Below are 23,778 nucleotides of genomic sequence, written 5' to 3' on the forward strand. Positions count from 1 at the left end.
CTCAAGCCGGCACGATAAAGATGACGCCACTGACTATAAAAAGGTATATCTTACTATATAACTTGCCATGCCAAATCAAACACTATATTATGTAAACATATCTGTGTACTGATCCACTCTGCTTGGTGTGTGTCCCACAGCTCTATGAGCAGATCTTAGCTGAGAATGAAAAGTTAAAAGCCCAGTTACGGGACACAGACTTGGAGTTGACAGATTTGAAACTACAACTAGAGAAGGCCACACAGGTACATTAATTATTCTTATTTAGATATTTATCAAGGACTTAAGATCTATACGAAAACTAGAGTATAATACTACAATACTGGTCTAGGTTTTATGGTTTGTTTCCTCCTTGTTTATTAACATACAGGTGTTAACAGCCTCATTCTTTTATTTCAGAGGCAAGAACGATATGCTGACCGGTCGCAGCTTGAGATCGAGAAAAGGGTAATGGGTCATATGTATTTGTAATGTAGCAATAACTCCTTTTAAACAGCAGTATATATATATATATATATATATATATATATATATATATATATATATATATATATATATATATTCTGTCAAGAAAAAAGTGAAAAGTTGTTTTATAAGGTGCACACTCAATCATTAGTATAACATTCCCCATGAATTTATGTCTGAAGGTCACAAGCAGACCCCAATATCATCTGGGTATGACTTAGTTTTGTATGAGACTATCTCTGCTGTTGCCTGCCATGTTGCACACGCCCTTGACACTGGGCGTATAGTGCTCCTCTCTGCTCAGAACACTGCCACCTTCTTCTACACTGGTGTTATACCTCTGAGGCAGTGTGGTCACACAAATAGAGCCAACATGTATTCCTGTGTGTGTATGTGTGTGTTCACTTGCTTTTGTGTAATCATAATTGTTGTTGTATGTATAATATGGGTATGTATCTTTGCTTTTACTTCACTCAGTTATTATCATCACATTAATTAAGCATCTTAACTCATAATCACTGCAAGTTACTCATAATTTATTTTTTCTCATTTACAGTATCTACAAAAATAATTACTTGACCTAAATAATAAATTTAAATTTACATTCCCATTTCATTTCACCCTGTTTTAATTGTAATCCTTTATATTCCCATTGTAAGATAACCCATTTCCTCATCTCATATCATCAAACAGACATTTGCATTTGCACTCTTCTAACTTTTCAACTTGATAATAATAATTATACATCTCACCTCCCTTTGGCCTGGACTGGCTGTTGCCTGTTCACACCTCACGAGTGTGTGTGTTTTCAACTGTGTGCTCCCACACTTTCACCTCCCAGAATCAAACACCTTTTTTTTTGTTTTTTTTGTTTTTTTCCATTGTGTTTTCAGGGTACTTGTTTCAATAATTAACAGTATTTTTCTCTCCAACACATAGGAAAGAAGAGCGCTAGAAAGGAAGATATCTGAAATGGAGGAGGAACTTAAGGTATTACTGCTCACACACATTTGAGGCATAAAGTTTTAGCTAGGAATCATTTTGATTTTTATGTAACACTGGTACAGTAATACCTAATCCATTACAGAAAAGTTCTATTTTAACTTAAAAAAAATAAATAAATAAATAAAGACTTGATGTCATTATTGAACTGTTATATTTGTTGGTCTTACAGTAGTGTCATACATCTATGTACAAGTTTCATGCTCAGCCAAACAGCACTTTGTCAGTTTGCCCCCATAGTCTAACAGTCTTCATTCTTTGTTCTTTTCCTTCTCTGGTCCCTCTTTTCTGTTTTCATGTTTGTTTCTCTCTTGTCCTTCATTAATTCTCAATTAATTCGTTGTCTGTCATTCTTCATTGTTATTTCCATTCCGTTGCTCTGTGTTGTCATTTCATGGCCCTGTATTGTGGTTACTGCCCCTCCCTGCAGAACCTCCCACAGGTAAAGCAGGTTCAGGCTCTGCGGCAGGTCAAAGAGCGACTGCAGGCAGAGAACAGGGCCCTGTCTCGTGTGGTGGCCAAGCTCTCGCAGTCCGCCTGCAGCCAGCTCCCCAGCGTCGACCTCTAAACTACCACCATCTCCTCTTGGTCTTCTTTCCTCCCCTCCCCAACCCCATTCTTCTTCTCATGCATCATACTTGCACTGCCCCGCACACACAGGCAGGTGTCCCTCGTCACAGGTTTCCCGCTCTTTGATGCTTGACCTCCCCAGAGCTTTGGGTTTTCTAAATGGGGAGAGTGTTTTTTTTTCCAGACAGGACACTTTTGTTTTACTGTTCCTATCTGTGATCTATCCATACACCTTTTCAGATATTAATAATAGTCATTCATCCTGAAGCATCCAGTAATGCAAGGAAGGGGCTGTAAAAGAAAGTGTCCTTCTTGTTTTGCTCGAATAAGAGAGCACAGTTTTAAAGTTTGCTTTGTTCTGGCTTCTTTGCATGAAGTGGCTTCATGAACTCTTGGCCCAGGTTCTCAGACAGAACTTGTGTTACTGCCCCGGTTGAGTTTTCCAAAGAGTTTTCCATAATTTAATTTGACATCGGTACATCCTTGAGCCAAGTGCATGCACGGACAGGTTCATCGAGTTGCTGTGTTTGCACTTTGCTTTGAGAAGAATCAAATCCATTTGCATTAACAGTAGTATTTCTTATAGATTGTTTGTAAATTTTAACCTTTTTTATTTATGTGATATAAATCAGGAGTAACTTTTTTTCTTGGGGTTTCATTTTCATCAGACATAACGTAAAATCCTTACAAATGTGTATATTTTGATTTCCAGATACAGTAAACCTTGATCGTAAAACAAATTCTTTGCATATTATGGCTATGTTCATCTGCACTAACACTCGGTATTATAAATGATCAGAGTTGGAAAAAGTCAGGCCATTGTATGTAACAAACTAATAACTAGCAAAAAGTTAACAACAATGAAGAAAAACATTTTAAAATGTCAAAGTGTTTGTGTTTTTTTGTTTTTTTTTTGTGAGTGCCTAATGAGCAGTCAGTTTAAGTGTGCATGGCTTTCTGAGGAACTTTGGCCTCTGATGTGTCCTCTCTCTCTCTGCTCCCTTTTGACATGGCACAAGGATGTGATTTTACAAAAGAGACCAATTAAAACATGATGTATCGAAAATAGACTGCAATTAACAGTTTGCACAGCCAGTTTGACTGGTTAAACACCACTGTCTGTTCAGACCTGTCTATGCTAAGTTTGTCTCTCTCTCCCCCTCCCTCATTCTTTTTGCTTTCCATTTCAGATGCTCCCAGACTTGAAAGCAGACAACCAGAGACTAAAGGACGAAAACGGAGCGCTCATTCGAGTCATTAGCAAGCTTTCCAAGTAGAGCAGGACCCCCACCCCAATTTCTGCACCCCTAGTCCCCCTGGCAGTGACTAATGGAATTGCACATTTAGAAATTAATTGCAACAGACATCAGAGGCAAGACTCCTTTTTTCATATACTCTTCAGAACTCTTTAGCTCCCTTCGCTCAAAGCTGCAGTGCTCATTCTCCGTTCATCCTCTGGTCCAAATCTGGCAACATAATGCCCACACTCCCAAACGAACCACTGAGTTTACAAAGGAAAATGGTTGTGTGCTGATCATGTCAAAGCATTGTGGGCGGGGAAGCCGAAAAACTATTTAACCAATAAGCCTTATTTGTAGATTAAAAAAGAAACACTTTCATCAACCTCTCTCAGCTCTCACTGAAGAACAGATATTATTCAACACCTGATTTTATTTGTGCCACAATCTCTTATTTGTATGTTTTTTGTTTTCTTTTTGTTAGCCTTGTTTGCTGTGCAGTTTCCCCCTTGTCTCCCTGTTTGCTCTCCAAGTGCCACCTCCACCCTTTTGTCTGCTCCTGTGGCCAGTACAGGAAGCCCCTGTCTCATGCAAGCGCACCCTGTCCTGCTTTTGTCTTCCTCCAAGAGGGAAAACTCATTCTTGCTTTAGTAATCTGAGGCAAAACTGGTGGAATTTAAGCTTTCATTGTATGTGCAATATGCATTTATTTTTTTTAATGCTTTAATGATGAGTCCGTCACAGGTAGATTTTCACTCTTCCACCATACTCATGGCCCACTCTGCTCCCCTCTTTTTATTTTAAGTTTGTAGTGTAGTCAGTTATACTCTCTTCACTTGTTTTAGCAGGTACTGAGTGATGCTGTATATACCTGAATGTGTTTGTTTGAGATCAGCACATGGCATGCATTTAGCTTTCCCGTCTGTTACTATTAAACGTATACAAATTCCAGAGATCAAGAGGTGTGTTTTAATTATTTTATTTAGAGACAAACAGATGAGCCTCCCTTAAAGAGACGGCAGTCATGTTTAGTGCTTTCAGGTTTAGGTAACTGTACACATAATTGTGAGATAAGCGCTTTTCTACATTTCACTTTCTCTCTGGCTTGGAAGAAGGCTTTTTGTTTTCATTCCATTTTAAAGCTGTAGTATTATAGCCAAGATGTTGCTAACCCAGTCTTTTTTACAATGTCTTCATGCACTGTCAATGCTATGTGAGGAGTCCTGATGTCAGGATTGAGCTGATGCCACCAATATTCCACACATGTAAATCAATGTATGCATTTCAGTGGCCTTTTTAAGGATATTTTAGTAAAAGAAGAGAGAAGTCACTGGGGATGGATGACCATCTACTTTGGTTTAGACTTGTTTTTGTTTTTTCATCATCTTGTAAAATAGGTGTGTGGCTTATTACATGCAAGCTGTGCTGTGACTACCAACCACTGAAGAGCTCATTAAAATAAAGTTGTACATTGTAAAGGTTTCATGTTGTCCGCATTGCAATTATTTTGTTTATTTATTATTTAATTGTATTCCAAATTGGAAAGATATCAGAGTAAGTAGAGAAGGAAGACATCTGTAGTACTGCAACACATCAGAAGATGGCGTTACATTTACAAACTGCCATTTTATCATTTTGAAGCTTAAATTGGGTATGAAGGATATAAACAAAGTTAATAGAGTTGTAATCAGGCATGGAGAAGAAAGGACAAGGAAAAAACATTTTTAAGATTTAGAATTTTCGATATAATTTTTGTAATGAAAACAAGAAAAAAGTAATATAGTGCTTAAGATATTCCAGTTGTTCAAATGTTCAAACTGATTTTGAATATTCTGAACTGTGCATTCTCAATATGATGAAACTCTTATGTCTAGATCTCTATGTCTAAAGTCAGGGATTCCCACTATCTTATAACTGCTCAGACTCCTACAAACTGACGCAGTTTCCATGGCGCCTGCTTGGATTTGTATAAAATAACTTGCTTCATCAGTCTTCTCTAACAAGACATTGAGGTTCAAAGTAATGTTTCAGGGTAGTGTATATATATTTTTCTAATTCAATTGTACCACCTCATGAAACTTTAAGGTACACTATGTAAATTTTCTTGTGGCGGATCATCCACAGGTCTCCATTATTATTGCTTTGCTTAGATTAGAATGCTCCATTGTATCACATTAAACTTGACCACCGGACCAATTTACAGAGCTTGACCTCTGGACAAACTGACTAGTTTGTCATGATGTAATGTGGTTTTCGAGGATGGAAATTATCCATAAGAAAGATCCAAGATCCATGACAACTGCCGTCACACGCATACACTTTTATTGTCAGTCCTTTGATCCCTGCTTTGGCCTAATCTCCTGCTTTTTTTTTTTTAAACCATACAGTGCAAGTATTCCCAAACAAACCTTCCTTTCCCCAATAGCAATTTTAAGACTTAGACACAGTGGATGAGCAAAACCCTTGAGGAGCTGAGGACAGACGGCAGTGGGGATCCTCTCCCATGACAAACAATGACAAATGGAAGCGCTGTGATAAAGTGACAGCTCGATTCTGTCACTGAAACAAAGACAAACACACTTGAAAAGAAAAGGCTGATTTAGTGTGAGAGCATCTAAAGAGGAAAATACAGAGATGGAGCAGGGGATACCTGAGCTTGTCAAGTCATGATCTAGGTCTATGATTTTGAATGTGTTCCAGGGTTACCATGGAGATCTCTGTCTTCTCCCCACTGTCCAATGACATTCATGTTTGTTGTGGATGAAGATGAGATGAATCCGATGTCCAAATTCAGTACTCAGTGAAATTCAATTTTAAGTTGTAGTTTACTTAAAATCTCTGCAGTCCTATGCATTTGACCCACTTTTCATATCACTGGGGATCCTATCAGAAATTATTTCACAATCCAAATTATATTGTATTGTAACCAAGAGCGTGTTTATTCTCAATATTTTCTCTTCCATTGTCAGCTGTAGTGTGAAATGTGGAGAGAGACGGTAGAGACATTCAGTAATAGCTATGAGGCAAACTCAAGGTCCTAAAGTCTTTGTGTGTTTAAAACTATTAGATTTCACATGTAAAATTAATCATACAATATCAAAAAAAACTCTCAAGATGGTTTAACTAATGGTTACATGCAGTCTCTTAAACTTTGACTGCCTAGTCACATTAATTATTTTGACATGAGGTAGTTTAGTCCCACAAACTCACTTGTTTGAGTTGTACATTGACATTGTGTGACTTTGAGAGTGTTTGTGGAGAGGTGTGGAGAGAGGTCATTGTGTGTTGACCCTAGACGGTCCACATACATCACTGTGTGCAGATGGCACCCTGCAGATGGGACCCTACCAAGTTGGCATCACAAATGGAGAAGGGCCGTGCCACCATAAGGGTAGTACTCAATACAAAATTCTGTCTCAATCACTTCACCAGTATACTGTTTCTCTTCTTCTGTGCACATGCCCAAAAAATGTTTGGCTTTTTCAGTTCTTCTGTAAACAATTTCATGGAGGCATGGTTTTTGGGGCTATACAATTACTTCTATAATAGCTTTTGAATATTACTGTGAAATAAATGAAAATGTGTGGATGCATGAGTGGCCATTATGCACCAGCACTATTATTATTTATATAAATACCAGGCCCCTGTATTTGACAACTGGCAATTATTATTTCTCCTTTATTTTTGACAGTGATGATGTATGTTTTGAGTTAATCAAAATAAAGTGCTTAGCGTGATAAGTTAAATTTGAGTAACTTGTAATTTTGAATTAGCAACACTGTAATGAGTTGTACAGACCAATGATTTTAAAATGACAGGGACCATCAGTCATATTAGATATTCCAGTTTTATTGAATTGGTTTAATGTTATATTCAGCCTTTTTCTGACCAGAGCAAAGAATAGTCTTGATTTAGGTACTGTTATTCTTGAGTCAGTCCTGCATTATTTTGGGTTAGTCTGAGAGACAATACATTAAAGTAGCTTTTTAGCTGAAAAAGAGATTAAAATAAAAGTCTTTATTAGTTTGGTTGTGTTATTGCGCTGAACAACTTAGCATCTGAGCAGGATTCCACCTCCACGAACTTGACTTTCTCATGGCTTGAAGGAGAGCCTCCTTCTAGTTGTTTCCAAGAAAGTGTTCATTTAGCTATAATATTCCACAGTACTGCATAAAACATACCCATATATTTAATGAGAGTGTTCAGATGTGTTCTTATAACTTTCCTTTTTCCATAGAACTGTCAGTTTTGGAGGTGACAGTTCACATGTCACCTCCAAAAAATGACACACTCACTCTTTAAGTCCATGTGACATCACGTTGCTATCATATACAGTATTTTGTCCTCGTTAATCGCCATTATCTCTATAATATATCTCTCTCTTAGTTCGGTTCTGCTTAAGCTGTGGTTCAGGTTTATTAGTCTGTTATTTGTTGAGATTTAACTTTGGTCTTGATTCGACCCAGTCTTACCTAATATACATCTATTTATTTTAGACTTTGAAAGTTTTTATTTAAAATAGCTTTCATTCATTAAAGATAACACTTGCGAAACCACATATATTTTCATTCTCAGTATCAGGTTTGAGAACCAGTAGTGCTCAGTAACAGTTCTGCGACCCCTTCACTTTCTTTTCCCTCTTTTATAACAGCCATATCGACACAAATATGCTAAATATGCAGCAGTGACCCAGGCTCATATAGTTCAGGGTTTATTTTTAGAAGAGGCACCACCCTCCCTTTACCCTGCTTAATTTCCCAATATCAGTAACAGCACTGGCACACAGAGTGATAACAAGTGAATGTCTGAGTTTTGGTTTTGGTGCTGGAATTTTAGGTAAACAAGCCAGGGAGCACACAAGCAAGCAGAATTTTCTCACTTATTAAAAATTCAGGGCCATGTTGATAATAAACTCACCCAAAATTCATTGCACCTTTGGGACTGAAAATGATGCATACATATCCAACAGCACCTTCCAGTGCAGATAAGTTATAGTGCTATTACCGTGGCATGAAATAGGTTTACTGCAGCAAGCACCTCAACCATGTTTAAATTATTATGGAAAGAAGAGGGGCCCCATGCATTATGGGTAACTGCACATGAGAGATCAGATATGTGTAGGATACTGTTGACATTTTACAAGAGAGCGAGCTATGCAGAGGTAGTAATTTGCAGCATACCATGTTAATATATTTCCTGCTAACATGGATTACTATCTCCAGATAGGAGGACCATTTATATTTAATAATGAATTCCATTATTTGAAAATAGCTTCTGTTCATTAGGCCAACTTGTTGGGTATTATAAGGGAAGTACAGGGAAAAGAAAATGTAAAACGTTTTAAAACTGCCTGCCTTTGGAGAGTGGAGTTATACATTATAGCACAAGTAATAGGGGTCGGTGATATTGAATATATTCATAATTTAAAAATATTCTCAAATTGTTACTATATGCCGATAATAATATAGAGACCACATGTCTGCCGAACAGAAATGTGCTAAACCATTGAGGTTTATTGAACTAATGTGTAAAAGCTTAAACAATTATCCACAAGTGCTGAAATAATTAGCAGCATTTTGAGATTTTATTATTGTAAACAATAAGCCTACAACATTTTGTTTATCTTCAAAGCAATATTTACTATCATTATCATTGTCCAGATATATTGCCCACATCTATATCAGTAAGAATATGATGATGAAAGTTGCAAGAGTGACCTGTCACTCTTGCATTTACATATTCAGTTATATATTTATTATGTAGTGCACTGAAAAGTAGACTGGTTGAACTGAACATAAAAAACCCCAAAACAAAACAGTAGCCTACTGTTACTTAAGTTAAGTGAGGTACAGGTACCCCTGGGGGTCCCTTTTTAGGTCTCCAAAAATAGTAATAATAACTAATCATGACTTAAATAGGGCCTACTATAATTTCTTATGATACAGTGAAATATTTTATGTTTTGTGTTTTGATGGCTACAATCACACCAATAAAATGACGATGAGGACTATGAAAAATCAGTCTTCATCCAAATTAGGTTATAAACATGCTTGACCTCCTAACTTTATTGCAATGCCATTGCGATGGACGATAGTGGGTCCTTGGTATAGTTTCATAACGATAAGGGGGTCCCCGGCCTCAAAAAGCCTGAGAATCCTGCTTTAGAAAGCATCTGCCTGGAAGAACAAATTGTTGTACATAAAATAAACAGGCCTAAATGTCAACATTATTCTACTGCTCCTCTTATATGTTTGCACTTTAACAGATTGTTAAAAATGAGAGGAGACTTCCTCTGATCACTACAGCAGTAGATTGAGTGAGTCATCCTCATGTCTGAGGGATCTGTGTTGGAAACCTCAATTGAGCAATGCATATTTGCACAAAGATCAGCCCTTGTTGTGCAATTAACAGCACTGCAGATCTATAGGTTCAGGGAATCTATTAGAACACTCTTGGTGGATAAATAACCTTTTTAATTGGTGCATTAAAAATAATTTAAGTCACTTTTTTTATTTCAATTTACTACTACTTTAAAGTATTATAAATACATTTTTAATATCAATATGTCATTTAAATATCAATATAAAAGAAATGCACTTCTTGAGAAATTTTTTTTCTGTCCACAAAAAGTGTACAAGTCCATAAAATCCAACTTCTGCATTGGAGATGTTCATGGGCCAACCACCTGACAAAAGGAAAAACATCTCAAAAAAGCTCTGGGAGGTATACATTTCAAAATTTTTATAGACTATTCTTTGGATATTCTATGCATGTTATCTCTACTTGGAAACTCCCAAAAGTACTAGGACAGACTGCCTCCACCAGGCTGTCGGCATTCCTCGGAACTCTTCGGGAGTTTCCGGAGTAGCCCGGTGGCAGAGGGCAGAGCGAGCGCCGCACAGACGCGCTCCAGCAAGCGCCATACGTGAGCGACCCGTGGGCACACCTGGCTGTGTCGTGAACAGGCAGCGGCACCGAACAGGTAAGGTTTTGGCTTTTAATTCTTTGTTTGTCTGTCAACCACTTCTTATCACACTTTTTATACTTATGGTTTAATTGAAAGTAAATCGAACGAGGAAACGCCAACTTTGGAAAAGTTAAACTTTGGAAAGGCGCTGCCATGCGTATCACTTTGTTATATAACGTGTTAAGTAATTATAACTTTGCTTGAACATTATAAGTTTAGTTTGCTGTGAGAATGACTTTCTTTTCCTTGTACCTGTCAACAGCAGCCAGGCTAATCACTTGAGGAATGTGGCGCGATTAGGACAAGAGACAAGGAGAGTTCACATCAACCAAAGCGTTAGCCAAGTTACATTTCACACTCGGCGTGCGCAGAGGAACTCAATAAAAAGGGATAATGGCTACGGGAGGCTTCAAGTCCAGTGCAGCCACGGACTTTTTGGAGGAATGGAAGGCTAAACGGGAGAAAATGAGAGCCAAAATGCTAGGGGACATTGCCGCTGCCACTGGTACTCCCTTGGCAGCTGCTAACACAAACAACACGATGAATAATAACAGCAATGGCAACCCGGACAAGAGTTCTCCCACTGGGAACTGTATAGAAACAAGCCACCCAGCAGCACTCATTGCACCCACTCCTGCTGTACCCATGTCTGCACCTACAGCCACTCAGCAGGGGGCCAATCTCAAAAAAGGTCCAGTGTCGACAGAGGTCCAAAGTGTCTCTCCAGGCCCGAGCTCTATGGCTTGTAATGACAGTGACGGGAGGGACAGTCCGTCTCCCAGCCGTAAAGGAGGCCGGGAGAAGAAGAGCTCAGGTCCCAGCGCCAGGAAGGGCAAAGGGCAGATTGAGAAGCGAAAACTGCGAGAGAAAAGGAGATCAACCGGTGTTGTCAGCATACCATCCAACGAGGTGAGTCAGTTCTGCTCTAATATCGTTATAGGTTTAATAAGGTCACAGTATAAAGACAGTCTGCTGCTACCTGTTTTATAAAACTCAACTCAATACAACAGGTGGACACAATACACTTTGAGAATGAGCCTACTTTACTTTATGGAGGTCGAGCTGTATAGACAAACTTTACAAATCCTACTTTATTTCTGTCACTGTATGGCCTGCTTTGAATAATGTTGTCAAAATGTAATGTCATTAGGTTGCTATGTAATTTTGGTGCCTAATGAACAAATAATGTTCAAGTAAAAAACAAGTTGGTTATTATTATTTTACCTTGATGATGGATTGTTGTGACTCTTGTGATGGAGCATTTACGAAAATCTACGCTTTGATTACATGCTATAATTTCTTGTTGTTGTTTCCCCCAAGCCTAGGTCTGTTCCCTCATTTTAAGTTATAGTCAACCAATTTTCGATAATGTATTTACATTTTCTAACAGTCTGTGTAATGTTTTATGGTTTCTTGCTGTTAAACAATCTGAAAGAATGTCTGAAATGTGTTTTCACTTTACCATCCCTATTAGCTTAATTGTTGTCCCAGATCCAACAAATACTTTGGACCCCAAAGAAAAAAGAAAGGAGCACACAGTGTTTTGCTTAAAGTCTTGAAATTCCTCTCATTCATGTGTCTGCTTTAATTGCCCTTGTGTGATATGAGAGAGAGAGGGGTCCTGGGATGTGGTCTGGGGACACTGTTTTTCTGCAGTTACACTGTGTGGAGCCTGGGAGTTGCTTCGTGTTTCATTGTTATTGTTTGAAAGTCTCTTACCTAATTCCTGTGGTTTAGTCACATGCAGGAACTGATAGGCTATAAAACGCTGCCACCCAAAGGCCCATTAGCTTTTGTGAGGACGTAACAACTGTAAAGCATCAGACATATTGTGATCTCTTGAAAGTATTTTAAAGAATATTTTCTGACTGCTTTAATCGTCCCGTTTTACCATCTGTAAAACCTGTATTTTCATATCTGCCCTTGGTCCACTGGCCATTAGTACTTGGCTAAGCAGATTTTCAATTGGCCACAATGAACTGTTCTTCTGGCACAATCCAGGCTCTAATGCAGGGTTCAGGCTTAATGTCTTTTACCATATAGATATGTTAGATATGTTAGATCATGCCCATAGGCAGCTCATTGAGTAACTGGGTGTATAACTAAAACTATGGGATATGTGACTTGATCTAAAAACATTTACTAGTTATCATTAGTTCCATATTTCATTTATCCCTCTCTGCTGTAGTATTTCACTTTTCTTGTCAGCAACAGTGTGCTGAAAATAATACTTTTGTCACACAACGTCTGAGAGATGGACAGAAGTGCACCAGGAGGGACACTTATTTAGTTTGAAATGCTAAATCTGTCTGTAAATAACTATTGTGTTTTTCTGTATGAGGCAGCTTTGGAAGGGAAAAAACTAATAGGAAAGAAGTTGCCAACAAGAAAAGAATGAACAAAACATTCTGGATTCAATCAGTACACAAGATGATACAAACCGCTCACCAGTGTAAACAGCCCAAATGTATCGGCCTGTAAAATATTTTTTCCTTCTCGCTCGGTGATTTGAACCGTGCAAATGATTCTTCCTCCTGGTGCAGCTGCCTTTGTGATGTGAATATGAGTGGACAGGTGTGAATAGAGATGCCTGGGATAGGCCCTCTCTCTGTGTGTGGGATAATGGCCACTGAGCATCTGGGGAACCCAATCTTCTGCCTTTTGAGGCTTTAATGGCCCGATAAAAGCTCCCGTCTCTATGTGAAACAGCACCTCTGCACTGGGGCGTCACTGTCACCCCTGTACTTTGGGTGAGTGTCTCCTTTCTCTAGCCCAGAACACCCCTTCTGATCGGATGATGATGTTGTTTATAACCTTTGACCTGTGACTTGCTTATGTAACACAGAAAGGCCAGTCCGCCTAACAGTGGTTGGATGGAGCTCGGGTAGCCTCTCTGTTAATGTGTTGTGATGTAAGCCGGTTTTGTTTATGGGCAGGCCCCAGGTGATCCATGTTGTTGTCAGTGGCTTTTATGAGACCACTTAATGATAATGACAACATGTTCGGGTGCTCGAGGAGTGTGAGTTTGGGTTCATGTGGATGGCGTGTGTGCTGCAGAGGTCAACAGGTTCATGATGCCATGTTGTGCAGAGCGGCACTTCACACTAATGTGATAGGAGGCAGCACAAGCCATAGTGTCTGTTTGACCTTATGCTAAATGGATTAAGAGATTGTAGACATGAACATTAACAAAAGTAAAAACAAAAGTACAGAGAACAATACAATGTTATGGTACAAGGATGGTGTACAATTTCAGATAGTTTAAAGAAAAACAAACATGGCCATGTTATTTAAATGGGTTGTGCCACCTATTTGCTGTTGAGGTATCTTAGCTTTGTGTTCACAGATGTCCAGGAAGAATGCGGGAATGTTAATTAGTCTTGGGTGGGGCATGTTTCACTTACTGTAAAAGCTTTTCCAAACAATGTCTCTTCGTCAGAGTGAATGCCACAGGGATTTTATCATGGACTTGCTGCAGGTAAGACAGGGCTGTGGGCTCAACAATGGAATGTAGCTCTTTCTGTGAAACGTGCCTCAAAGTTTCCCAAGTGTCCCTTCTCAACAAGAACCCTTCTTTTGGTTGACTTATCGGAATGAACTCTGGTTTGTTTACAGAGGCCACTGTCACTGGATGTGTTTCAGAAGAGCCTAATGGGAAATGTCCCCCAGAGCCATGCTGTAAAATTGAGAGCTGAGAAAAGGAGGAAGTGATGTTACCTCTCACCACTCAGGCACCAGAGGTCTCTGCACCTCATAAAACTCACAGCATGTTCAGAGCTGACTTGGCACGAGCTATGAGGGATTTTATTTTCTATAACATTTGTCCTACCTGGTTTGCTCTTCCATAGCATGTAGTAGTCTCATCTACATTTAATAAGACATTTAAGTAATGCAATAAACTAGCTGTAAAAGAATGACATTACCAAAGCATAATCTTTGCAGATTATTATGATTTTTATGTTTGATATTCTCCCTGGAGTGTTACTGTGTGACTTTATTTGTGCCACGTTCAAAGTCCTCTTTACTATGATGTCACTGCTCTGCACCATTAAAGATGTAGTGATTATGTAGATGATTGGTCATGAACAAAACTCACGTCCGCACTAAAGAGCATTATCCTGAACAACTGCCCCGGCCCCGAGAGCTAATGGAGAGGAGCGCATCATGAGACTTTTCTTTGTAACATCTCTGACCTCTTAGACAGCAGAGGGAGCATGCTGTATCCTTAGACTCTGGTCAACTGTGGTTAATATATGAGTGCTCACACAAACACTGAGCTCAGCTGTTGTAAAGATAATCTCAGGAGAATATTCTTATGCCAGTCTTCACATGACCTGACACACTGCTGTGTTCATATCCATTACTGAAGTCTAGCAGTCAAGCATTTACAATTGGACCACAGATGACAAAAGCAAATAACATCTCATGAAAAAGGGATTGCAAAGAAGACTTGAGCAAGTTTACCAAAGTCCAGCCAAATAATTAGAGCATCTCCAAAAGCACACTTGGGTTATTCCTCCTACCTGTCTGCAGTGGGTGGTATCTCTCCAATGAGTATAAAGGGGAGACCATTGGTCAACAGTAGTAAGTGATGCATTGTATTGGTGCAATGTGTTGTGCATGTCTTCCTTTTCCACTGTAGGTTAATTTGACTTATGAGTATCTTCCTCAATTTTTAAGAACAATATTGAAAATAATGGATCTGTGAAAAAGGATGGTTCCACTTTGTGCTCTTGTAATGTTGTCACAATACTAAAATTTCAAACTCTACTTTGATATTAAGAAATAAACTCAATACTCACTACTGATTCTGATGCCAAAATGATAATAAACAAAACACTCTTTATTTATATAATGTGATTTTTCAACATAAAATTGTAGTACTTTCGTTTATTTTACCATGTGGCCTTATACCTGTGTAATCCTTCAATCAGCCAGGTGGGTTCCATGGACATAAAATGCTAGTAGACTATGTCGTCTTTATACTTGTTCCGATACAGCTCAAGCTCATCATTCTGAAGCTATTCAAGAAAGGCTCATTTCTGTCCTTTTGAATGTGCTTTTTTCAGTGTTGATGCTTGTTCAAATGAGTAGCTAGTATCGATACTGGTTGTTATATCCAGTGGTATCTAATTTTCGATATTTTTGACAACCCTTGAACTTCTGTAAATATTAAAGCAGACTGAGTCAGACTTTGTTCTCTCTGTACACAAACACACTGAAAATCACTCTGTCCTCCTCTGACCTCTCAAGCAGCCACGGGCTTTGCTTTCTTTAGTTTCACCTCAAGTGTTTTGTCTCAAGTGAAATGGTGAACATCTCTGTAGTTCTTCTCCATTTTCTGTGAATAGCACGACTGAACACAGTTATTGTGACAGGGCGGGAACTGAACTGCACCTTTTGTTGACTAAAAGACACGTAAAGCTCTTTTAAGCTATTTTTGGACAGTAATTGTTGAAGGAAACGTATGTACACGCAACAGGGAAGAGTGCAGTTTGTACTGGTTGGGGTGAGTGGTATGCCAAAAAATATTCATCACAATATTCTTTGAGCCAGATCACAATTTTGATTTCATCCCAATTCATGTAAGCATAGTGTCTTTCATTTATAGTAAATAAAATCTTCTGCTTGTTCTGAGAGTTCATACTTTACTACAATGAAAGATAGGCCTGTCACAATAACAAATTTTGGAGCAGGATATATTGCTATAGAGATATTCTACGATAAACAATAATATTAAAACTACATTATGCCACTGATACAATAAGAATAATGGAAGATAATCCCAGTAAACCATTTTTAAATAGACAGCATCATGAAAAGGTATGAACTGCAACAAATAAATACCAGAATGAAACCTATAATTAGTCATAGAAGTCACTTATTCAACCATTTACAGCTCAGATCTTATTGTATTAAAACAAAAATACCCCAGATGTCCCCACTTTTATAAAAAAAATTGTACCCATGATAAATATTGAGCCCCAAAATATGTTCTTCCAGCTTTCATATATTGAACGCTAATTCAATATAGTAATTATCATGACAGACCTAATGAGAGGATAACCAATAAGAGGAGAGGAGTGGGTAAGGAAAAGAGTCGGTGTTTGATCTGATAGAGGCATTAAACGAAGAAACACTGTATCACAAGAATATTACCAAAATGAAATGTCATTTAGATGAGCCCACAGTTTGATTTTTATCACCATATCGCCCAGCCCCATGTAGCAGTATTTGTTGGACATTCCTGGCTGTTTGCAGATAACTGTGGGGAATTTGTGAGTCAGCTCTAATCAGGCCACTCTGCATGATTAGGCATTTGGGAGCCCGACTGTTTGTATTCATTAAAGCTCAATTACTCTAAGACCTCAGTCTCTCTTTCCCCATTCATTTTCTAGTTGGGATTCGGGTGCATTTTTGGCAATATTTCTGTTTACAGATGAAGAATCGGTACATGCCACTCAAAATTTTTTAGGGCAATAACTGTTCCGCCTGCTTGGTCTCAGTGTTAAATGTGAACAATGCAATATTTGTTACTACTTTATTATAATTAAAAATTTTAAATAATCAAAATAAAATAAATAAGAAGCACAAATTCTTCTGCTCTTTAAATTACTATTTCTATTTTTGACCTGATAAATAAGTTCTATGTTTTTGTAGGACATTAAGTTAACTAAACCCATGGTACATTTTGTGATTCTTCACCAGTTTTGACTTATGCACATCTCTGATTGGAATGAAGCCACAGCTCATGTGCTTTGGTTTTATATCACCGTGGATCAGGTTAAAAGGATGCACTGTTTAAAATGTGCTGTCCATTCTCACATGAGGAATTAAAGGCCCCAGACATAAAAATGTTGGCTATTGGATTATATTTTAAGTCCTGTTACTGTTTTGTTTGGAAGTCTCTGCACATTTTTGACCACAGAGCCAGACTCAAAACTGTACAGCAAAACAACCCACATGGAATCTGAACTTTCCTGGTGTTCTTGGCAAAAAAAACTAGTCTAAATAAATTTAGTTTATTAAATCAAGAATTATTAGAATTTATATAGCAGTTTGGGCCATGTAGTTGTTTGGAAAATATTTTCAACACTGGCATTTTGTAGCTTATTATCTTAAGACTCAATATTAGATAAGTATTGAAGATTGTTCCCTTGTGGCAGTTGGAAAAAGTGGCTCACAAACCACAGAAAGATGCACATCAAAAGGATACAGTATTGAAAACACAGCTCCGTGAGGAAGCTCAGGAATGCACTTGAACCCATGAAATTGAATAAATGTGTGTCCTTAAGTGGCTTGAAGCAAAGAGCCTTGATCTTAAGCCTTTCTTCTATCAAAGCAGCTTCAACATCTCCAGCTGAGGAGGCCCTACTGTTACTGAGCCTAGCTGAGGATTTCTATTGGTTTTAAAAGTGTGGCCAGAAGATGTACTGTACTGTACATAATAGCTAGTTACTTTAAAATATTATGCTCCAAGAAATCTACCAGTTCATAAATATAATGGCATTTGTCTTTGAAAATATTTTCCTTGATTTGCCCTTTATATATTTGTTCTCCATCCACAACACTTGGAGCCAGGCAGACTTTCCTTTTGCTTGTTTTGTACGTCACTAAACGAATTGTCGGTGAACTTTGGACCATTACGACCATAATGATGACAAACTTCCTGCTTTCAGGTCAGCTGGTGTTTGAGCTGGACAAACATGAGATGCTTCAACCTTCACCTTCCCTCGATGACAATAGCGTCATGGTTATATCTTGAATTCTTAGTGTATATGATCAAAAGCTAAAAAGGACCTTGAGACAGCACTAGGTCAGCAGCATTATCAGTACAACAGGCTATATAATCTGACATTGAACTGTTTACTGACAAAAGCATGCAGACAGTGTTACACGGAGAAAACAGGAGGATATTGTTTGTTCCTGATCTTTTTCATGTTTTTATTGAAGCTAAAATATTATGTGCCACTGTTGTGTCCCCTGCCTCATACAGACTTCACTAAATTCATTTAAGATGTCTGCCATGATCTGACAAGAGGCTGAGCTAACAGCAGCCCGAATGGCACTCTTTGATTTGTGTTCACTTTAATTTGTGACCTTCATACACTGGCCAGTCACACCCCCGCACAGTCTGTTATGCTAATTATTTGACTTAATAATTAAAGTCTCCAGCGCTAACAGTGGGAAGGAACAAATGGACTTTTTTCCTCCCCAATCCTTCCCTCCAGGCTTACATTTTGTGAACAGTTCATCGCCACATTATTGAAGGTTGCTTGTTCTTCCTGTTTGACCACAAAAGTGTGTCCAAAGGTACAAGTGAAAGCTGAACAAAGCCCATGTGCAGGGTGGTAATTCTCCTGCCTTTCATGGGTATTAACCTTTGCCTGTGGCTCTGACGTCCTGCTAAAACATTCATAGCCAATGAAACTCCTCTGTTCAGTGTGACAGATTGGATTTTCATCACAAGCTGCTCTAGCTGATTGTAGACCTGACTTCTGCTTTATCGCATATCTGGAACTACTGATTTCCACTAGCCATTTATACACTCTTTATACATTTTCTTGGCTTTTTGCCAATAAGTGCATGTTTATTTTCTTTTACTTCTCGCGGTGTCCTCGACGATCTCTTCAAACAGCTTATTAGTGAATCTGTCCTGCGGCCTGCATGCATCCATACTCATTTGTTTGGTGTTGAATATTTCACACTGGAAGCTCATCAGTAAACATGAGCTATAGCGGCGTGTGTGGCCCGAGTGGCCTTTCCTCCTCTTTACTTTCTACTTGTGCTTTGCGTTTTATCGTTGGTCCAGTAGGCAAACATGAGAGCTGTCCAGGCCGCGATGAATGGGCCCATGTCAGCGGTCTGAGCGTCATCATGGCTGGATTTATCTTCCTCGTGTCAGCCCAAAAGGTCACACGGTCTACTGCAAACACTAGTGCTCCCACCATTATCCGGAGGACAGAGTCACACTGTTCCCCCGCCACTTGTTACATGACACATTACCAAATGTGCACAACAAGCCCACTGGCTGTCAGCACGCATCAGCTTTTCTTTGACTCTGAAATCTCCTATCATTTAAAGAAAAATGATTTTACTCTTTGTTAAAAAGCAACGTAATGTGTTTGTACTGCTTGTCATAATGATCTGTCTCAGGAGGTAATAAATGTGTGTGGGCAAATATCAATTGAAAAGACAGACACAAAAAGTAAACAGTGTTTTTCTATTGACAAAGCGGGAACAAGTGAAATTGAATTTTTCCTTTCAAGTATTTTCTTCTGAAGAAAATCCTTGGACACACAAGTCCATTTACTTTTTGCATTCTTTGCTTCTGTGAACCCAATTTTCCTCTACAGGTTCACGTATTGTGTGATTTTTCTTGTTTTATTCTGTGGAGTTAGACAGGTGCAGAGGTGAGCCTGTCGTGACTGTAGTTTGTGCTGCAGATTCAGACAGTGTAGCATGAGTCATGGTCTGGATGTGTGTCGGTCAGCGCACAAACACAATGGCCCTGTGCACAATAGTTGAGTCTTGCTCCTGCTGGAATGCAAAACATGCATTAACGGTTTCCGATACCAATATCTCTGTACTATGTTACTCAGCAAGACAGGTGCTCAAAATATCCCTGACCTCTGTGTATAACAACTTCTAACCTTGCTGAAATGCTATTGCTGTACCTGTTTTCCCCCAAAATGCTTGATGAAGATTTTAATGATTTGACTTTATAAGATAATGATACAGAATACTCTCTTAATCTGTAGTCCACCCTTCTCTCTGAGTTAATGTGGGCCCTATGGTGTGTGTGCTCTCTTTAATGGTCTCTACCTCCTCACAATGATTTTAATGAGCCTGCTTGTGCCTGTTCTGCATGCAAATGGATAGGGGCCTTACATTGGTGATGCTGAGCTCTACGGGCACCAGCATCTGCTATGAAACTCAAACAAATCACCACCACATGAAAAGAATTTAGAAAGTGACTCATTTGACCCCAGGATCTTACATAATGATGGGCATGCAGAGTTATGCAACACAGACCATCTTTCCTATGCAGATCATGCTTCTGAAAGCTTTTATTAACAGGTAAATTAGAAAACTTCTGTGTGCTCAACTTTTACAAATTGAAATTTCAGTGATATGTTGTCCATTAATCTCCACATATTTGAGTCTACCTCCTCATTTGCATGCAAAGCTCTGCACCTCTTTCACTTAAAGCTTAGGACAGCCGTTTTCGTCTCATGCCATGCTTCAGAGAACAGATAAAGGGCTTTAGTCTTGAAAAATTAAGAGCCTACTAATTCACACAGCTCAGAGCTTTACATTGGATGACCAGTAATTCAACTAAAGCTCTACGGTAATTTATTGAAAACCTTCAAGAAAAATGCTATGGTAGTGTAAATCCAATAATTAAACAAATGATGATATGCATAAATTATACAGTATGAATCTGCGCTTTGCTGTTGGCCATGCTTGAATGCACAGTCTTTGTCTTATACTTTTTCAAAACCTCTGCCTTAGTGTGACAAGCCACACCGGTTGGGCTTCTCCCTGCGATGTCTATTATCAAATACTCAACTAATTCCCACTCGGTCTCATCTTCTCACACAGCCACCAAATCCTCCTCGCCATTCTCTTTCTTCTTCTGCTGAGCCAGATAAGCCCGAGCGAGGGTGCCGGGGTCGCGCAAGACTGCAGGATTGACAGCAGCCATTTTTGTCCAGTTGCCGGCGGAGAAGCAGTTGATTTGTCCAGAGCGGCAGTGTAATTTTCTCCTAGGTCCCGTGAGTGGAGCCTGTGTTCTCATGAATAACAAACAGCTCTGCTCAGGGGAGGTGCTCGGGCTCGGCTTTCTCACCTCAGACCTGCGAGCTGCTTCTCAAAGGCGTGCCGACTTTATTACACATTTCTGGACTGATCCTCTCTGTGGGGAAGTCTCCGGCAGTGGGGATAAGTAGGTCACAATCTGATTCAACTGCATCATGTAAGCTGTAATGGGACCAGTTGTGTTTGTGTCATCGTGGTTATTTGTGTAATAGAGCTCCTAGAACACAGTGAAAGTAGTTGTAATGTATTTTGGGCGGAGTACAGTGGTACAATGGTAAGGAATGCACTAATGATGCCCTTTTGTCCGCCCTCGGAAGCCAAGTCATCAACCTTTTAACAACTCATTCTACCTACTTGTTAACTTTATTCCCCCACATTTTCTAATTTCCTATTTATTTATTGGTAAAGGGACAGCACATAATGAACATTTAAAATGTAAATAAGTAAAGATATAGCCACTGTGGCTTCAGTCCCTCTGCAGGTTAATATGAAATTATCTACAGGATAAGGAAATATACAGCAACAATCACACAAAAGTACACAACACCAGCACACTCACTATACATACAATTCATTTCAAACAGTTCATTTGAAGTTCAAAGTCAAGAGTTAGAGTTAAACCAACAACCCCTCAATATAAAAAAAATAATAATTTGGTTAAACATGGTGACATATTTGACCATCGAACAACCACTGTTTTAAAGCTTTAGAAAATGCTGCCAGTGTTAAACCTCTCGTATATAAGCAGGCACTGTTTTCCATGTTTGATCTGCTTGATAAGCAAAAGAGCCCTGTCCAAAAGCATTTTTCCTAAGGAGCACAGAGCAGTCACCTCTAGCGCCTGCTCTTGTTGTCTGATTTGAGTTTCTTACCACAAACTCTGTTAGAGGAGGTGGAACAAGATTATTAAAAACTTTGTATATCAAAATTAAATCTGCATATTTGATTGTGTTGTTCCAATTAAGAAATTTGTGTTTATCACTATTGCAGAATACTTGACAATTTGTGGGCTTTTTGTCTAATACCTTAAGTGCTTTTTCTAGATAGTTTCAGCTACTTTAAGAGTAGTTTTGCTTGTCAGAGTCCCAACTAGGAATGAAATAATTTAGGTGCAGCAAAATCATTTAATTTAAATACATAATTGCAGAGTTTGTTGTTTTAACATGTTTGAACGATAGTTGTGGGTCCAATGTAACTCCCTGATACTTCACTTCATGGACCAGTTTCAGTTTTATTCCAAGTAGGTATTAAACGTACTTTCTGATGAACAAAGAAACCAGACATTTGACAGAAGAAAAGCTAGTAGTAAGCTTTACATAGAGAAAAATTGCTGAACTTAAAATGATTGTTTCCTCCCATAAATTTTATACAATAGTTCTGGTGTATCACTTTTTCCTCCTCCTGAATAAATCTTAACTTCCACATAGTTGAGCTCAGAGCAGAATGTGTTTTTCATTAGGCTTATGTCACCTGCCTCCAGTCATTCTCAGATTATTTTTCATATAGAGGGATGATTGACAACAGAAACAGTAAACAACCTAATTTGAAAGGTAACACAATGCTCTGGGCACTATTTCAACTTTCTGTATATATTTTTGTTTTAGAAAAAATATTCAACTTTGGATTTTGGGAAACAATTTTGAAATAAAGGCTTTTTTAGTGAAATATTTGAATAAATGTTTGAACATAAAGGTATGTCTGCCACAATGATGCATTTTGTGTTTTATTGCTGTATAAATATTGTGATAAATGATAATATTGAAAATAATAATAACCTAAAAGCAGGATAAACTAAAAATGTTGTTTATCTCTCATTTATTGAACTGTTAATTGGAAATTATCATTGGAGGCCTAGCAATGGCATAGAGTAGAAACTTTTCATGATCAATTGTTTTTATGAGACACTGTGAGCACTTGCTGTGAAATTAAGTTAGTTTGGGCTAAGTACATTAAACCCTATTGCTTTGTTTAGTCTCATCATCTCAATTTGGTTATATCCAGAGGGAAATCTATTTAACCACTGTTTTATGGTTGGTTCAACATGGATTGCCTCATGAAGTTTTCCATGAGAAACATGTGAGCCCTCCTTGTTGTTCTTGCCCCTGACGCATGTGGAAGAAGGGCCTGTTGCAGACCCCTGCTCCAAACAGATAAGGGCCGCTGGGACCCCAGTAGCACCAGGAAGATGTGAGCGTATAGGAAGAAGCCACATTCTCAGGGTTATGACATAATAACCCAGAATGTTCTACTCCCCTTTCTGATAAGTGGGCCGTCTATTGTTCATGCTCCTCTGTGTTTTATGTTAATTTCATGCAGGAAACTGTCCCCATGCCCTAGTTCAGACATTCCTTTTCTTAATCTATTGTACCATCTTCAAAAACAGTGAAACCGAACACAGTGAGAAACAGACAAGAAATCAGGGAGACATGTTTGTCTTTGTGATTCCATCAAAACTGGGCAAAATGCCAATCGTGGCTAAACTTGTTTGTTGTCGGCTTTTGGCTACAGCAGCAGAGCAGCCCCACAGTGCACAAACCAGGAAGTCTCATTGTGTGTTGTGTGTGTTGCCTAACATTGGGATAGGTATCTGCAGCTGAAGATAACACTGTACCTGCAGTGAAATGAGTCTGCTGTCCAAGTCTGTTTATTGTGGAGCCTTTGATAAGATCTCCTCATTTATTGAACAGTGTTCACAAAGCAGCTGCTTGTCTTGTC

At 38.7% G+C, this 23,778-nt stretch overlaps 2 protein-coding genes across 2 annotated transcripts in view; both read left to right on the forward strand.

The window, feature by feature from the left end:
* LOC110161521 (protein phosphatase 1, regulatory subunit 12A) overlaps window positions 1-4,757 on the forward strand; it is a 5,312-nt gene extending 555 nt beyond the window's left edge. The window contains exons 2-6 of the mRNA XM_055154087.1: window positions 7-43; window positions 141-245; window positions 400-447; window positions 1,405-1,455; window positions 3,228-4,757. Coding sequence (XP_055010062.1) covers window positions 7-43; window positions 141-245; window positions 400-447; window positions 1,405-1,455; window positions 3,228-3,314 — 328 coding nt within the window. The 3' untranslated portion in view covers window positions 3,315-4,757. The remainder of the gene's footprint in view (window positions 1-6; window positions 44-140; window positions 246-399; window positions 448-1,404; window positions 1,456-3,227) is intronic.
* Window positions 4,758-10,144: 5,387 nt separating this feature from the next.
* pawr (PRKC, apoptosis, WT1, regulator) overlaps window positions 10,145-23,778 on the forward strand; it is a 31,355-nt gene continuing 17,721 nt past the window's right edge. The window contains exons 1-2 of the mRNA XM_020926570.2: window positions 10,145-10,257; window positions 10,505-11,151. Coding sequence (XP_020782229.1) covers window positions 10,636-11,151 — 516 coding nt within the window. The 5' untranslated portion in view covers window positions 10,145-10,257; window positions 10,505-10,635. The remainder of the gene's footprint in view (window positions 10,258-10,504; window positions 11,152-23,778) is intronic.

The sequence above is a fragment of the Boleophthalmus pectinirostris genome, unplaced genomic scaffold (genome assembly GCF_026225935.1).
Source record: "Boleophthalmus pectinirostris isolate CB_2022bp ecotype Guang Dong unplaced genomic scaffold, ASM2622593v1 HiC_scaffold_18, whole genome shotgun sequence".
NCBI lineage: Eukaryota > Metazoa > Chordata > Actinopteri > Gobiiformes > Gobiidae > Boleophthalmus > Boleophthalmus pectinirostris.